The sequence below is a fragment of the Delphinapterus leucas genome, chromosome 16 (genome assembly GCF_059928025.1).
Source record: "Delphinapterus leucas isolate spDelLeu-1000000601 "Yukka" chromosome 16, BTC_Dleu_Yukka2, whole genome shotgun sequence".
Classification (NCBI taxonomy): Eukaryota; Metazoa; Chordata; class Mammalia; order Artiodactyla; family Monodontidae; genus Delphinapterus; species Delphinapterus leucas.
This window is the reverse complement of record NC_143144.1, coordinates 67,688,526-67,707,367: the sequence shown is the minus strand read 5'-3', so window position 1 is coordinate 67,707,367 and position 18,842 is coordinate 67,688,526. Positions and strand designations below refer to the sequence as shown.

The following is an 18,842-nucleotide window of genomic DNA, read 5'->3' as shown; positions in this document are numbered from 1 at the left end:
ACAAATGGCTTTGTGTCCTACCTGAAGAAATTAAGATTATTGGGTACATTAAACCATCTGCAGTTAGGTTATGTGGAATTATCAGTCAAGAAGGCACCTGTTGTAAATTACTGAACAGGAGATGGCAATGATTAAACTGCCATTAATTGAGACCACTGAAGTGGTATAAACAGACATTTAAGGAGATAGTTGCCTCAAGATATGGATGCTCATTCATATTTTTTCCTTCATAGCAAAGGGCGGTACAAAAAGCACTCGTGTGTTCTTCATTCACAATTTTTATTTCTTGCAGTTAACTTTTTGTATCTTCAAAGTCCATTTGTCTTTAAAAAAAATTAATACTTATTCATCATACAATCCATCCCCCTCCCCCAAGGAAAACAAATTCAGGGAAGGAGTAATTTAGGGGGCAGTTGAAATAGGTACTATAGGTTCGTGACAAAGGCTTCCCAGCCCACCATCCTGTACATATACAACAAAATTGCAGCACCTCAAGTTCACCTAAATGAAGTCCCAAATTCCAGCCCTCGGCAAGTGATGCAAGTGAATGCCATGGGAATTACAAAATGGAAGCCCTGTCACTGGCTTCCATTTATTTTCCATGGTAGTTAGCAGAGTCTTCAAACTGTCTCCTTTGGGAAAGTCAAAACAACATTTTGACCTGGCCAGGAGTAATTATAAATGAAACCAGAAATAATTTACCTGGGCCACAGAAATGAATTTCTTTTATCATGTTTTTCATTAAGTCCCCAGCACCTGAAGTAGCAAGTTCTAATAATGGGCTTCTAAAGGCATGCAGTTTTTCACACATCTACTTCAAAGAATTTCTTCCACTCAAACATACCACAGTCAAGGACAATATTTTTGGAGGCACGGGAAGAGCACAAGAACAAGTAAGTGTATGATGAGGCCTTGTGTATGACCAAGATGGTTCACTTCATATATAGAAGCAGTGAGAGCTGTTAAAAGTGCTACTTACAAAGGATGGTCTAACATTACACACACAACTGCACTGCTAAATATGGTTGTCTTTATTTTCTTTTTCCTTGCCCAGCCCTATCTAAACAAAATAAAACTACAGGACTGAAATTAACCCATTAAAATCAGCAATAAGTTATGAAAATCATAAAGCTTTTTTTTTTCTTTTTTAAGTAATTAAGGGTAGTTAAATTATTTAAAGTATACAAAGTCCAAAGAGCCAGGGTAAGGTCTCCAAGGCTTCCTGGGGTAAGGGAGAGGGCCAGGGGAGAACCTGGGAGTTTGAAAGACAAAAAGGGAACACGTGACATCAAAGTGCAGGCTAGAATTTCACTTAAAATAACATTTCTGAAAATATTGACAAGAGCAACAATAGCACCTGCACAATGGGATTGTGAGGGAGCGAGACTGCCTGTAGGAAAACAGAAGCAAATCTTTACATTAAAATGAGACAAGTGCCGAACTTAACTATGTTAACTATGATAGTATGTCTACTATAGATACCAGATGGTTAAAAGATGGTAAAAGGTAATGATTCTAAAAGAAAACAAAAACAGCATTGACCTTTTTTCTACTTAGCCCAGACCTCATTCATTTCGTGCACTATAAAGAGTGAGCTGTGAGGTGTTTTATCATTATCAAATGCTGCATCAAAATAGATGATTTTTTCCCATGTGTTTTTCACTATAAAAGACGTCTATGTTTTTTATGGACAAGCTTTAAAAAGATGTCATTTTGGTTTTCAACACATACAAACAGTTATCAAAATCTGAAATAAAAATGCTGCCATGGCTCAGACCTTGGCCTGCTAATCTGTGTGCACAACTCTTCTGGCCACGCAGACACAGAGGCACATGGAGCTTTTTCCTTCTGGCCCCTCTATCCGAACTCAGGCCCTGTGTGGTAGAGGGTGTCATGCACACAGACCCAAGGGCCTAAGGGCAGCTGACTGTAGAGCTGGCGGTTGGGTGCCCTAGTGCTAACAATGCTGGATAAGGTTAGCTTGCTTAGCATGGAATCCAACAGAAAGCTGAGCTGCATGATGATCCCTTTCAAAAGGCTTCATGGGAGTCTCTCCTTTTGCAGAGCATGAAATGTGCTTTTTTTTTTTTTTTTTTTTTAAAGAACTGATCGATCCACAGGCTTCATGAGAAGCTGTCCCAGGCTTGAGTTTTAATAGTTCTTTAGCTATCCAAGATTAATGCCTGATTATCTTGTCTTGTCATTACTATAGGTTTGATTTTTGTTTTTAGGACCAAAAAAGCTCAGGAAGTGTTCATAATCCCATCCTTAAATGTGTCTACTCAATCAATGTAGTATGAGCAAACTTGAAAAGAAAAAGAGGATTGAATCTCCAATGTCCTCTTTCAAGTCAACTAAATCAAATCGAGAAAATTTCACACGTTTTCTGCTGCCATTAGAAACTGATTTTCAGATATGAATATTAGAATATTTGTTCTGCTGAGGAGCCTCTGCTCCACTTTTTGCTAAGTATTTGCTTAAACAGAGGTCTCTTGACCCTTCCATTCAAGTATAGTTTTGTTTAGCTTTAAAGAGGAGACTGCATCATGAACCCAATTTAAGAGATTGTTTGGATTGAACTGGCCCAGTGAATATTTTGCCCTGCGCTGTTATGTCATGCTGGGTTCTAGGAAGTGAACGAAAGTTTGACACTGGCACTGGAGTAACCCTCGTCACTCCCAATACTCTGCAGGCTGCTGTGGTCATCAATGTCACTGATGCTGGTGGTACTGATATTGTCCACTTCTCCATGGGAGAACTCTGTGCTTTCAACATCCACTTCAATCTCCTCTGCCAAAGGGAAAAAAGGAAGAATGTTAGTAATCTAGTATACGTGCGCCTTCAAGAACAGGGGGGCATGAGGAAAAGAAACTACTTTTTGTAGTATAAACTGTTATACAAACTATTATCAGTGATCTCTGAAGAACAGAAGGTCCCAAAGGTTAAGAGACACAGGGATATATTTTACAAGGGAAATGTCTGGTATACAGGGGTGGTCTCAATTTAAGCAGCGAGTTTACTGAGGCCTTTGACACCAGTCCGTCTAGACCTCCCACCAAAAGCACTGGACCTATTTGGGAATGAGTGCTTAATATTAAAAGAGCCCAACCCCAAGTGGTTTAACAACATTTGTTTTGCATTAAACTAGAAACTAATTCTCAGTGATCTTTATTAAGCAGAGTTGCCTTCAAGGGGGAAAAAAGCATAAACTGAATACAGGTGAACTAGAAAATGTATCCATCCGGGCCTTTGGTGGTATTATTTTACAGATAGTTCTAGGTATTATTTTACAGATAGACTTCTAGGATTCATCATAAAGATCTCTGACTATTCAGTAACCAAAATTAGCCAGTCATTATAAAGTGGACTCTGAGAGATTTGTCTTCAATTAAATTCTCTTGCATCAAATATAGCTTGAAATGAGGGCATGAGTCTTAAAAGTCTCTGGATTATAGTGAGATCTATAGTAAAGATTACAGTAAAGGCATTTTATTTTAATACTGGTGGTATTTAACTTTACTTCAAAAACCAAACATGATTAAAAAAAATCTAAATACATATATGACCCAGCTATGTATAGATGTTTTAATTGTTAAATACTATATATACAATCACCAATAATATATAAAAAGCAATACACATTTTTTTTTAAAGGCAGTTGAAAGACCACTTCCTCCCATAACAGACAGGATGAACTCAATATTCTTCAATTCTCTTAAAACAAACTCAAAGCCTGATGTTTCACATTTGGCACTGATTTTAGCTATTCACACTGATCACACAATCACTTTAGGAAACACAGATTCTAGCTGAGCGCAAGAAGACAGAGTAAGTTATTTTAAAGAGCATAGTTTTCAAAAGGGCTTGTTGCTTCTAAAAGTTCTAGCAATCTGTTTTTGTTTTTTGTTTTTTTTTTTGCGGTACGCGGGCCTCTCACTGTTGTGGCCACTCCGGATGCGCAGCCTCAGCGGCCATGGCTCACGGGCCTAGCCGCTCTGCAGCATGTGGGATCTTCCCGGACCAGGGTACGAACCTGTGTCCCCTGCATTGGCAGGCAGACTCTCAACCACTGCGCCACCAGGGAAGCCCTAGCAATCTGTTTTTACAATGTAGGCAGTTGTCCAAACAGGCTGTACAAATAATCCTATGAATTCATAACTATTTGTTTCATATCCATAATGCTTCACAGGCTATTGAGTGTTTCCCAGTATCACAGAACACTCATCCAACCTACATTTGGGAAACAAAATCAAGACACCCTATCCAACAGAGCATGCTGAGCTCAAAACAAAATAAAATGAGAGACTGTTCTAGCCAAAATGGACTAGAGATGTTACTAAAAAAGTTCCTGTAACTCTGGGAAAGAGAGCTGCCAGAGAAGAACAGGAATGGTACTTGGTAAGGTACTTGCACTTTGGGAATACTAAAAAAATGAGAACATTTATAATGATGAAAACATACCCTCTCTCTGCAATTTGGAGGTGGGGTGGGTACAAGGAGGTACCCACTTTTTGGTTATCTGAGGGTAACCAAAAAAGTTGATGAGGAAATATTCTTCTTTAAAGAAGAAAAAGTTAATAAACACAAGAAGAATGATAGAATTAGAAAATCACTATTTTGTAACACCTAATGAAATATTGATTGAGCAACAGTCATCAGTGACCGTTAAAACTATTAAGTGAAAGGTTGATAAATCTGCATAAAAGATGACATCACCTGAACCCACTGACCAATGTTATCACTATCATGGGACAATCAAAAATAACACTGATGCAACAGGAAGTACACAGCACCACCCATGAAGTATTCTTGCCTCAAAAAAGAACATGAATTTAATCATGCCCCTAGATCTACCAACCAGTTTACAAGAAAAATGAGGGACAGAACATGTTAAATGCCACCATGAGGATTCATTCAGCCAAATCTAGAATGTGGGAAACTCTATAAGAAAAATGGCCCAGTTTCCCAGGTTCTACAAGAAATAATTGGCACTGAAAAAAAAAGTGGGAAAGGGAAAACTATTATAGATTAGAAGTACAGTTGACCCTTGAACAACTCAGGGGGTTAGGGATGCCAACTCTCCACACAGTCAAAAATCTGAGTCTAGCCTTACAGTCAGCCCTCCCTATCTGCAGATTCAACCAATCATGGATCATGTAAGTGCTGTAGCACATATTTATTGAAATATATCGACACATAAGTGCACCTGTGCAGTTCAAACTTGTGTTGTTCAAGGGCCAACCGTACCTTAAAAATTACAAACAAATGTAATGTAGACTTTGTTTGGGTTCTAATTCAAACATACCAGGGCTTGCCTGGTGGCACAGTGGTTGAGAGTCCGCCTGCCGATGCAGGGGACACGGGTTCGTGCCCCGGTATGGGAAGATCCCACATGCCGCGGAGCGGCTAGGCCCGTGAGCCATGGCTGCTGAGCCTGCGCATCCCGAGCCTGTGCTCCGCAACGGGAGAGGCCACAACAGTGAGAGGCCCGTGTACCGCAAAAAAACAAACAAACAAAAAAAAACCATACCAATGGTAAGACGCCATTTTTGAGAAAGTCTATCAGACACTGGGTATTAGATGACACCAAATAGGATTATCTGATTTTATTCATTTTGTGGGATATTATAATAGTATTATATATATTTTTAAAGTCCTATTTATTAAAGATACATATTGAAGTATTTAGGAACAAAATGATAATGTTACCTGAAATTTAATTTTAAAAAACTCCAGAAAAAATGGTGAGGAAGTAAGGGTAGTAGAGAACAGGTGAAACAAGAATGACAAAATGTTGACAGCTGTTCAAGCTGGATGACAGGTACATGAGAGTTCATTAATCGATTTACTTTTGTGTATGTTTAAAAATTTCCATAATACAAAATCAAAAGGAATTTTACAAAATTTTCTTTTTTTGTTTTAGAATCCTCAAAATCTTGTGAGCTCTAGTTAAAGTTCACCTCTGGGATCTTTTATTGTGGTGTGAGGCCTGATGTAGTGGGAGCTATAGATGAGCAGATCAGTAAGATTCAAACAATTTCTTTCCTGGTTGTTTTTTGTTCTTTAATTCTGCCAAAGACAAATGTTCTGGGGCAAATGTAAAGAGAAATGAAGGGCATGGTACTTTAAAATATAGATATAAAAATTAACATCACCAGTAATAAAACATATCAACATAATGTATCTTCCTGATACAATGAATTGAGAAGGGCACAACATCACTTCTGTGATATTTCTTCCCCCAAATGTATAATACCTCAATCTAATGAAAAACATCAGATAAACCCAAATTGAGGAACACTGCATAAAATAACTGACCAATATTCTTCAAATGTGTCATGGTCATGAAAGAAAGACTGAAGAAATATCTAATGTAGGATACTGAACTGGATCCTGGATCAGACAAAGGACATTATTGGGGAAAGTGGTGAAATTTGAATAAGGTTTATAGATTAATTAATAGTATTGCATGAATGTTAATTTCCTGGTTTCAATAACTATTATGGTTACATAAGATATTAACATTAGGGGAACCTGGGTAAAGGGTATATGAGAACTCAACAATTTTCTACAGAAAACTTACAACTTTTAAGTCTAAAATTGTTTCAAAGTGGAAAATTTTCAATATACATATAATCAAGAAAAAAATTCTGTAATTCATACAGGCATTGCTAGACAATGTTGTGACTACATAAAATCTAGAATGCTACATTCAATATTGGCAAAAAAGGAAGCAAATACAATGCCACCCAACCTCCCCTCTCTAAATTCAGATACAGGGATGCTAGTGTTTCATTAGCAAAGAAGCTCACTGCCTACCTCGCTCTGAATCAGAACGATCTGAAGAAATAGTTGATCCAATGCTGTCCATTCGTATTCGTTCCATCTCTTGAGGACCCTGCAGCTGTTCCAGTCGCCGCTTTAAAAATCTCTGTTCTCGTTCCAAATTCTCTAGCTGGTGCTGGCTCTTCCTTTCAGCTTCTTCAAGTTTCTAAAATGATAAAGTGATATTTAAGTTTGTGTGAGGTACAGTACAAACAATAAAACTGATTCCTGCCTAACATCTCAAAAGATTTCTTCTTTGACAGAGAAAACATGAATGACTATACATGTGTGTGTAGACATAAAAACATACATAAGTATATATTTTTTAAACATGAAAAATAGTTATTTCTTTGTGTGTGTGTGTGTGTGTGTGTGTGTGTGTAATAAATGCTACATTACTAGAACAGTATAGAATTCTCAAAGTCTGTCAAGTTACCACCACAAAAGAGAAACTTGCTCTGCCATATAGTTTGATGGAAAATTACTGAGAGACACAGCCAAATGAAGTCATCTCCACCAGAGGGCACAACTGCCTTCCTTCAGGGTATCAGCAGAGTAATTGTTATTTTCCTAGTATTCTCAGCTCTTCAAATGACCACACTGTCAAAACAATTTAATGTAATCAGGTTATGTTGCTCCCATCAGATTAGCTGATAAGTTTTCAGAAAATTTCTCTTGAGGTCAGTTATTAAAGGAGGTCACTGTGCTAGCTGATATATATGAATAGGAATCATTGCTAAAAAGAGAGCAGGACTGAGAATCATGTGAAAATATGACAAAAAATTCCTACCTTGATGTGTGCTTTGGCTTTGTTGAGCAAACCAAGTGTTGTGTGCCTGGTGCAATCTGGTCCTAGTGGAATCAGAACTTTTAAGCGTTCTAAACACAGGCGAAGATGAGCTCGTCTAAGAAAGACAAAAAAGTCCAATCAGTACAGCCTGAATATTCCACTAAAAACATCCTAAAGCCTATTTTAAGACAAATAAGAATTTGCACATTATTCAGTCTATAACCATGTTACGCCCCTAATTCTTCAGTTTCAACAAAGTATCTGCACGCAAGTGAAGGTGTGCCTACAGGTTTTCAGTTTCTGACATTTCTGTTGTACTCTGAAAACATCAGTCACTTCAGATTATTATCCCCAATGGTTATCTCTGTCAGAGGTGATTTAATTTTAACCTGCCCCATAAACTGTCTCAACTGTATTAATGTGGAAGTAGGAAAACATATTTGGGCAACTGTATTTGATTTTGAATGTGTAAAACCACAGGCTAGAATAGAGGTTTTCAGCTTCAGAGCACCCCAAAATGCTCACAAATTTCCATTTCTTCCCTTCCACCTTTCATTCACACACACACACACACCTCTCCACAACTGTAGCCATCCTACAGTGTTTATGTTATTATGTATTAGGCTGAACCATACAAAATTTCTGATATTCAACCATTTCTCACTTATAAAAATGGCAACTTCATATGATCCAACACAATAGAAACAGCAAAATTCTGTGGCCAGTGAGGATAGGGTTAGGCAAAATATATGGCCCTGAGATCAATTCTAGCCACTGAAACAACAACCCATAAAATAGTCCCCTGCTTCCTAATATCTAAGTGTACCAGCTATCATTAGCTTTTCATTTTTATTTCTGTCTCCCTCTTCCCTCTTACTACCCCTTACCCACCTCCAATTTTCTACACATGGAAAAAAGCCATGACAGAATTCTTCACTAAAAGTCACGGTATTCTTTAATACACCCATCCTATGGGCAAGTTAGGGAAATTTTCTCTGTAAATGCTAGTAGAGAGCCTCATGAATTTATATTCCCTATACCCTACAGGAACTATGATTACCATGATGAGAGTTCTGGGTACATAATTTCACCCTGAAACAATACTAGTTTGTATATCTGGTCCTGTGCTTCATAAAGTATAACATAATTAATCACTTAATAATATATCTGAAAAGAAAATCCACAGATGTGCTCATAGATTAGCTCTATTCTGTAAAGAGCCATAATTGAACATTTAGCAACTGTTTCAACTGTCCCACAAACAGAACACATCCTCCATTTTTTCCTCAAAGAGGGCCAAAACAGTCTACTAGCTCAGCTACCGACCTATGGTTTCTTTGCCTTAATACATAAGAAATAATGTCAAGAGACATTCTCAAATGCTAGCAATTTCAAAGAGGGATAGGATAAGGCAGCCAATTATGTCATTGACAAGTAAGGATGATTAAGGGTAGTGAGGTCAGAGATCTGGCAGATGAATTGTCAAGATTCTTCCAGTATCCACTAGCCCAGCTAGGTAAAGGTCTGCTAGCATTTCCATTCCAAACCTCTTTATTGAGTTCAACAACTAAAATCTAGTAATTGGCTCCAGGCTGAAACCTGACATACCTAATGTGGATAAGGAAAAAATTTTTTTAAACTTGCCCTAAATTAAAGGATTATCAATGGATTCCCCTTAATGAGATTTAACAATTTTAAAGTCACTCTCCTCCCCTGCTATGCTTCCCAAAACCATAGAACCATTAGCAGAATTTTCCTTTTTAATTGGAAAATCTCTTAGGTGAGGACTCTCACATGATCACAGAGTGCTCTTGCTGAACAGGCTAAAACTAAACAAAATAAAGTCCACATTAAAAAGTGCCTTTGAGATTGGTTCAAGATGGCAGAGCAGAAGGACGTGCACTCACTCCCTCTTGGGAGAGCACCGGAATCACAACTAACTGCTGAACAATCATCGACAGGAAGACACTGGAACTCACCAAAAAAGATACCCCACATCCAAAGACAAAGGAAAAGCCACAATGAGATGATAGGAGGGGCACAATCACAATAAAATCAAATCCCATGACTGCTGGGTGGGTGACTCACAAACTGGAGAACACTTATACCACAGAAGTCCACCCACTGGAGTGAAGGTTCTGAGCCCCACGTCAGGCTTCCCAGCCTGGGGGTCCCGCAATGCGAGGAGGAATTCCTAGAGAATCAGACTTTGAAGCCAGCGGGATTTGATTGCAGGACTTTGACAGGACTGGGTGAAACACAGACTCCACTCTTGGAGGGCACACACAAAGTAGTATGCACATTGGGACCCAGGGGAAGGAGCAGTGACCCCATAGGAGACTGAACTAGACCTACCTGCTAGTGTTGGAGGGTCTCCTGTAGAGGCAGGGGGTGTCTGTGTCTCACCATGAGGACAAGGACACTGGCAGAAGTTCTGGGAAGTATTCCTTGGCATGAGCCCTCCCAGAGTCCACCATTAGCCCCACCTAAGGGCCCAGGGAGGCTCCAGTGTTGGGTCACCTCAGGCCAAAGAACCAACAGGAAGGGAACCCAGCACCACCCACGAGCAGAAAAGTAGATTAAAGTTTTACTGAGCTCTGCCCACCAGACCAACAGCCAGTTCTACCCGCCACCAGTCCCTCCCATCAGGAAACTTGCTCAAGCCTCTTAGATAGCCTCATCCACCAGAGGCCAGACAGCAGAAGCAAGAAAAACTACAATCCTGCAGCCTGTGGAACAAAAACCATATTCACAGAAAGACAGACAAGATGAAAAGGCAGAGGATTAGGTACCAGATGAAGGAACAAGATAAAACCCCTGAAAAACAACTAAATGAAGTGGAGCTAGGCAATCTTGCGGAAAAAGAATTCAGAATAATGATAGTGAAGATGATCCAGGACCTCAGAAAAAGAATGGCGGCAAAGATTGAGAAGATGCAAGAAATGTTTAACAAAGACCTAGAAGAATTAAAGAACAAACAAACAGAGATGAACAATACAATAACTGAAATGAAAAATACACTAGAAGGAATCAATAGCAGAATAACTGAGGCAGAAGAACGGATAAATGACCTGGAAGACAGAATGGTAGAATTCACTGCTGCGGAACAGAATAAAGAAAAAAGAATGAAAAGAAATGAAGACAGCCTAAGAGACCTCTGGGACAACATGAAACATAACAACATTCGCATTATCGGGGTCCCAGAAGGAGAAGAGAGAGAGAAAGGACCAGAGAAAATATTTGAAGAGATTATAGTCAAAAACTTCCCTAATATGGGAAAGGAAATAGCCACCCAAGTCCAGGAAGTGCAGAGAGTCCCATACAGTACAAACCCAAGGAGAAACACGCCGAGACACACAGTAATCAAACTGGCAAAAATTAAAGACAAAGAAAAATAATTGAAAGCAGCAAGGGAAAAACGACAAATAACATACAAGGGAACTCCCATAAGGTTAACAGCTGATTTCTCAGCAGAAACTCTATGAGCCAGAAGGGAGTGGCATGACATATTTAAAGTGATGAAAGGGAAGAACCTACAACCAAGATTACTCTACCCTGAAAGGATCTCATTCACATTTGATGGAGAAATCAAAAGCTTTACAGACAAGCAAAAGCTAAGAGAATTCAGCAACACCAAATCAGCTTTACAACAAATGCTAAAGGAACTTCTCTAAGTGGGACACACAAGAGAAGAAAAGAACCTACAAAAACAAACCCAAAACAATTAATAAAATGGTAACAGGAACATACATATCGATAATTACCTTAAATGTGAATGGATTACATGCTCCAACCAAAAGACACAAGCTCGCTGAATGGATACAAAAATAAGACCCGTATATATGCTGTCTACAAGAGACCCACTTCAGACCTAGGGACACATACAGACTGAAAGTGAGGGAATGGAAAAAGATATTCCATGCAAATGGAAATCAAAAGAAAGCTGGTGTAGCAGTACTCATATCAGATAAAATAGACTTTAAAATAAAGAATGTTACAAGAGACAAGGTAGGACACTCAATGGATCAATTCAAGAAGAAGGTATAACAATTATAAATATATATGCTCCCAACATAGCAGCACCTCAATACATAAGGCAATTGCTAACAGCTATAAAAGAGGAAATAGACAGTAGCACAATAATAGTGGGGGACTTTAACACCTCACTTACACCAATGGACAGGTTATCCAAACAGAAAATTACTAAGGAAACACAAGCTTTAAATGACACAATAGACCGCATAGATTTAATTGATATTTATAGGACATTCCATCCAAAAACAGCAGATTACACTTTATTCTCAAGTGCGCACACAACATTCTCCAGGATAGATCTCATCTTGAATCACAAATCAAGGCTCAGTAAATTTAAGAAAATTGAAATCATATCAAGCATCTTTTCTGACCACAACGCTATGAGATTAGAAATCAATTACAGGGAAAAAAACGTAAAAAACACAAACACCTGGAGGCTAAACAATACATTACTAAATAACCGAGAGATCACTGAAGAAATCAAAGAGGAAATCAAAAAATACCTAGAGACAAATGACAATGAAAACATGACGATCCAAAACTGATGGGATGCAGAAAAAGCTATTCTAAGAGGGAAGTTTATAGCAATACAAGCCTACCTCAAGAAACAAGAAAGATCTCAAATAAACAATCTAACGTTACACCTAAAGGAACTAGAGAAATAAGAACAAACAAAACCCAAAGTTAGTACAAGGAAAGAAATCATAAAGAGCAGAAATAAATGAAATAGAAACAGAGGAAATAACAGCAAAGATCAATACAACTAAAAGCTGGTTCTTTGAGAAGATAAACAAAACTGATAAACCATTAGCCAGGCTCATCAAGAAAAAGAGGGAGAGGACTCAAATCAATAAAATTAGAAATGAAAAAGGAGAAGTCGCCACTGACACCACAGAAATACAAAGCATCCTAAGAGACTACTACAAGCAACTCTATGCCAATAAAACCTGGAAGAGGGGGCTTCCCTGGTGGCGCAGTGGTTGAGAGTCCGCCTGCCGATGCAGGGGACACGGGTTCGTGCCCCGGTCCGGGAAGATCCCACATGCTGTGGAGCAGCTGGGCCCGTGAGCCATGGCCGCTGAGCCTGCGCGTCCGGAGCCTGTGCTCTGCAACGGGAGAGGCCACGACAGTGAGAGGCCCGCGTAATGCAAAAAACAAAACAAACAAAAAAAAAACCAACCTGGAAGACATGAACAAATTCTTAGAAAGGTATAAGCTTCCAAGACTGAACTGGGAAGAAATAGAAGACATGAACAGACCTATCACAAGTAACGGAATTGAAACTGTGATTAAAAATCTTCCAACAAACAAAAGTCCAGGAACAGATGGCTTCACAGGTGAATTCTATCAAACATTTAGAGAAGCGCTAACACCCATCCTTCTCAAACTCTTCCAGAAAATTACAGAGGAAGGAACACTCCCAAACTCATTCTATGAGGCCACCATCACCCTGATACCAAAACCAGACAAAGATACTACAAAAACAGAAAATTATAGACCAATATCACTGATGAATATAGATGCAAAAATCCTCAATAAAATACTGGCAAGCAGAATCCAACAGCATATTAAAAGGATCATACACCATGATCAAGTGGGATTTATCCCAGGGATGCAAGGATTCTTCAATATATGCAAATCAATCAATGTGATACACCATATTAACAAATTGAAGAAGAAAAACCCTATGATCATCTCAATAGATTCAGAAAAAGCTTTTGTCAAAATTCAACACCATTTATGATAAAAACTCTCCAGAAAGGGGGCACAGAGGGAACCTACCTCAACATAATAAAGGCCATATATGACAAACCCACAGCAAACATCCTTCTCAATGGAGAAAAACTGAAAGCATTTCCTCTAAGATCAGGAACAAGACAAGGATGTCCACTCTCACCACTATTATTCAACATAGTTTTGGAAGTCCTAGCCACGGCAATCAGAGAAGAAAAAGAAATAGAAGGAATCCAAATCAGAAAAGAAGAAGTAAAACTGTCATTGTTTGCAGATGACATGATACCATACAGAGAATCCTAAAGATGCCACCAGAAAACTACTAGAGCTAATCAATGACTTTTGTAAAGTTGCAGGATACAAAATTAATGCACAGAAATCTCTTGCATTCCTATACACTAATGATGAAAAATCTAAAAGAGAAATTAAAGAAACACTCCCATTTACCACTGCAACAAAAAGAATAAAATACCTAGGAATAAACCTACCTATGGAGACAAAAGACCTGTATGCAGAAAATGCTAAGACACTGATGACAGAAATTAAAGATGATACAAATAGATGGAGAGATATATCATGTTCTTGGATTGGAAGAATCAATATTGTGAAAATGACTATACTACCCAAAGCAATCCACAGATTCAATGCAATCCCTATCAAATTACCAATGGCATTTTTTACAGAACTAGAACAAAAAATTTTAAAATTTATATGGAGACACAAAAGACCCCGAACAGCCAAAGCAGTCTTGAGGGAAAAAAACGGAGCTGGCGGAATCAGACTTCCTGACTTCGGACTATATTACAAAACTACAGTAATCAAGACAACATGGTCCTGGCACAAAAACAGAGATATAGATCAATGGAACAGGCTAGAAAGCCCAGAGGTAAACCCACGCACCTATGGTCAACTAATCTATGACAAAGGAGGCAAGGATATACAATGGAGAAAAAACAGTCTGTTCAATAAGTGGTGCTGGAAAAACTGGACAGCTACATTAAAAAATGAAATTAGAACACTCACTAACACCATATACAAAAATAAACTCAAAATAGATTAGAGACCTAAATGTAAGACCGGACACTATAAAACTCTTAGAGGAAAACACAGGAAGAACACTCTTTGACATAAATCACAGCCAGATCTTTTTTGATCCACCTCCTAGAGTAATGGAAATAAAAACAAAAATAAACGGGATCTAATGAAACTTAAAAGCTTTTGCAAAGCAAAGGAAACTAAAAGCAAGACAAAAAGGCAACCCCTAGAATGGGAGAAAATATTTGCAAATGAATCAACTGACAAAGGATTAATCTCCAAAATATATAAACAGCTCATGCAGCTCAATATTAAAAAAACAAACAACCCAATCCAAAAATGGGCAGAAGACCTAAATAGACATTTCTCCAAAGAAGACATACAGATGGCCAAGAACCACATGAAAACCTGCTCAACATCACTAATCATTAGAGAAATGCAAATCAAAACTACAATGAGGTATCATCTCACACCAGTTACAATGGGCATTATCAGAAAATCTACAAACAACAAATGCTGGAGAGGGTGTGGAGAAAATGGAACCCTCTTGCACTGTTGGTGGGAATGTAAATTGATACAGCCACTATGGAGAACAGTATGGAGGTTCCTTAAAAAACTAAAAATAGAGTTACCATATGACCCAGCAATCCCACTACTGGGCATATACCCAGAGAAAACCATAATTCAAAAAGACATGCACCCCAATGTTCACTGCAGCACTATTTACAATAGCCAGGTCATGGAAGCAACCTAAATGCCCATCGACAGACAAATGGACAGAGAAGATGTGGTACATATATACAATGGAATATTACTCAGCCATAAGAAGGAACGAAATCAGGTCATTTGTAGAGACGCGGATGAATCTAGGGACTGTCATACAGAGTGAAGTAAGTCAGAAAGAGAAAAACAAATATCGTATATTAATGCATATATGTGGAACCTAGAAAAATGGCACAGATGAACCGGTTTTCAGGGCAGAAATTGAGACACAGATGTAAAGAACAAATGTATGGACACCAAGGGCAGAAAGTGGCGGGGGTGATGGTGGTGTGATGAATTGAGAGAATGTGACTGACATATATACACTAATAGGTATAAAATGGATAACTAATAAGAACCTGCTGTATAAAAAAATAAATAAAATTTAAAAAAAAATAAAAAGTGACTTTAAATTCTTCATTAGGATTATTATACCATATGCGTAACAACTGAACTCATGTGAGATGACTGGAGGGTGGAGAGAGACTGGTGGTTCTCTTGCAATAATTAGAGGCTCCCAAGGGAGCTCTGAATTCAGTCATCTAAAAAAGTTAACAAAGCAACTAACTAGTAAAGTTAACAAGTATTTTGCCACAGGAATAACTTGTCAATTTTGTTTAACCCCAGAAATTCAGTGCATATATAGGAACTTTTACTTTTAGCTTAAGAAACTTCAAAATGACTCCTTACTATAGTTTCATATCAAGAAAAAAATGGGTGGGTCAGTTTTCTGTTTTGTGAGATCTAAGTTAAAGTCATATTAACATCTAAGCAGAATTTGCAGCAACATGGATGCAACTAGAGATTATCATACTAAGTGAAGTCAGTCAGACAGAGAAAGACAAATATCATATGATATCAGTTATGTGTGGAATCTAAAATATGGCACAAATGAACATATCTACAAAACAGAAACAGACTCACAGACACAGAGGTCAAACTTGTGATTGCCAAGGGGGAGGTGGGAAGGGAGAGGGATGGACTGACAGTTTCGGGTTGGTAGATGCAAACTATTACATTTAGAATGGATAAACAACAAGGTCCTACTGTATAGCACAGGGAACTATATCCAATTTCCTGGGATAAACCATAATGGAAAAGAATATGAAAAAAGGTGTGTGTGTGTGTGTGTGTGTGTGTGTGTATGTGTGTGTGTGTGTGTATACACACACATACATATATATATGGATAACTGAGTCACTTTGCTGTACAGCAGAGACTGGCACAACATTGTAAATCAACTATACTTCAATTAAAAAAAGAGATGAAAAAATAAAACTACGCTTCAATGTGAAAAAAAAAAACATACAATCTAGGCAGAAATCAATTAACAAGGGACTTCCCTGGTGGCACAGTGGTTAAGAGTCTGCCTGCCAATGCAGGGGACACGGGTTTGATCCCCGTCCCAGGAAGATCCCACGTGCCGTGGAGCAACTAGGCCCGAGTGCCACGACTGCTGAGCCTGTGCTCCAGAGCCTGCAAGCCATGACTGCTGAGCTCACGTGCCACAACTACTGAAGCCCGTGTGCCGCAACTGCTGAGCCTGCGTGCTGCAACTGCTGAGGCCTGTGTGCTGCAACTGCTGAAGCCTGCATGCCTAGAGCCCATGCTCCGCAACAAGAGAAGCCACTGCAACGAGAAGCCACTGCAATGAGAAGCCCATGCACTGCAACGAAAAGTAGTCCCCGCCTGCCTCAACTAGAGAGAGCCCGTGCACAGCAATGAAGACCACCCCCCTCCCAAAAAAAAGCAGCCAAAAAAAAAGAGAAGAAATCAGCTAACAATATTAAAATGTCTGTTTTCTCTTTTTAAAAAATCATTCAGTTGTATATTACATGACTTTGTGTACTCAGCAATGATGTTCCAGACACTTGTTTGAGTGGGAGAAGTAAAAAAACGTATATTTTAAGAGTTTATAATCTAGACTACAGAACGAAACATTTTGTTTCATTTGGTTCACAATGAAATGAGTCATACAGGTATCAAGGGCAACAGAATCTGAATAAAAGGGGAGATTGTAATTGGAGAAGGCAGCCTTATAAAAGAGGTTGAAACTTGACTTTGAACTTGAGGGATGCTGAATTTGTTTATGAAAAAAGCAAGGATTTTTCAAGGTAATTAAAAGAGTAAAGGATTCAAAGTTCACATATTGGGACCAAGTTTAAACCAAAAATTAAAAATAGTTTTTTTTGTTCAAGAGAAAACAACTGAATTGTAATTCTATAAGGAAGTATCAGCCAAGTTCAGCAGTCTGGTGATCTACAATAGCACTGTCAAATCAGAAGCTACCCAGGCCAAAGGAGTCAAGGTGTAAGTAATGCCTAAATGAACAGGGAAGGCGGACTGCTCCTCTAAAATATTTTTTTTTATTGGCCACTACTGAACATTTCTTCAGTCAAGTCAATTTTTTTAACCATTTTTAAAAATTGAAGTATAGTTAATTTACAATGTGTTAGTTTCAGGTGTACAACAAAGTGATTTGGTTATACATACATTTTTTTTTCAGATTCTTTTCCATTATAGGCTATTACAAGATACTGACTATAATTCCCTGTGCTATACCATAGGTCCTTGTTGTTTATTTTATATATAGTAGCGTGTATATGTTAATCCCAAACTCCTAATTTATCTCCCCCACCCCTATCCTGCTATTCCCTTTGGTAAGCATAAGTTTGTTTTCTATGTCTGTGAGTCTACTTCTGTTTTCTAAATAAGTTCATTTGTATCATTATTTTTTAGATCCCACATATAAGTGATATCATATGATAGTTGTCTTTCTCTGTCTGACTTAACTTCACTTAATATGATAATCTCTAGGTCCATCCATGTTGCTGCAAATGGCATTATTTCATTCTTTTTTATGGCTGAGTAATATTCCACTGTATGTATATATATATATATATATATATATATATATATATATATACACCACATCTTCTTTATACATTCATCTTTTTTTTTTAAAACATCCTTATTGGAGTATAATTGCTTTACAATGGTGTGTTAGTTTCTGCTTTATAACAAAGTGAATCAGTTATACATATACATGTGTTCCCATATCTCTTCCCTCTTGAGTCTCCCTCCCTCCCACCCTCCCTATCCCACCCCTCTAGGTGGTCACAAACCACCTAGCTGATCTCCCTGTGCTATGCGGCTGCTTCCCATTAGCTATCTATTTTACGTTTGGTAGTGTATATATGTCCATGCCACACTTTGTCACAGCTTACCCTTCCCCCTCCCCATATCCTCAAGTCCATGCTCTAGTAAGTCTGTGTCTTTATTCCCGTCTTACCCCCAGGTTCTTCATGACATTTTTTTTTCTTTAGATTCCATATATATGTATTAGCATACGGTATTTGTTTTTCTCCTTCTGACTTACTTCACTCTGTATGACAGACTCTAGGTCTATCCACCTCGCCACAAATAACTCAATTTCGTTTCTTTTTATGGCTGAGTAATATTCCATTGTATATATGTGCCACATCTTCTTTATCCATTCATCTGTTGATGGACACTTAGGTTGCTTCCATGTCCTGGCTATTGTAAATAGAGCTGCAATGAACATTTTGGTACATGACTCTTTTTGAATTATGATTTTCTCAGGGTATGTGCCCAGTCGTGGGATTGCTGGGTCCTATGGTAGTTCTATTTTTAGTTTTTC

At 38.3% G+C, this 18,842-nt stretch overlaps 1 protein-coding gene across 3 annotated transcripts in view; it reads right to left on the bottom strand.

Moving 5' to 3' along the window:
* Positions 1-262: 262 nt before the first annotated feature.
* The window catches only part of MXI1 (MAX interactor 1, dimerization protein), a 99,622-nt gene continuing 81,042 nt past the window's right edge, over positions 263-18,842 (bottom strand). For all 3 annotated transcript variants that reach the window (XM_089898159.1, XM_022568802.3, XM_089898160.1), the window contains 3 exons: positions 7,616-7,730; positions 6,820-6,991; positions 263-2,790 (listed from right to left, as the gene is read on the bottom strand). In XM_089898159.1, the coding sequence (XP_089754285.1) occupies positions 2,627-2,790; positions 6,820-6,991; positions 7,616-7,730 (451 nt within the window). In that variant the 3' untranslated portion in view covers positions 263-2,626. The remainder of the gene's footprint in view (positions 2,791-6,819; positions 6,992-7,615; positions 7,731-18,842) is intronic.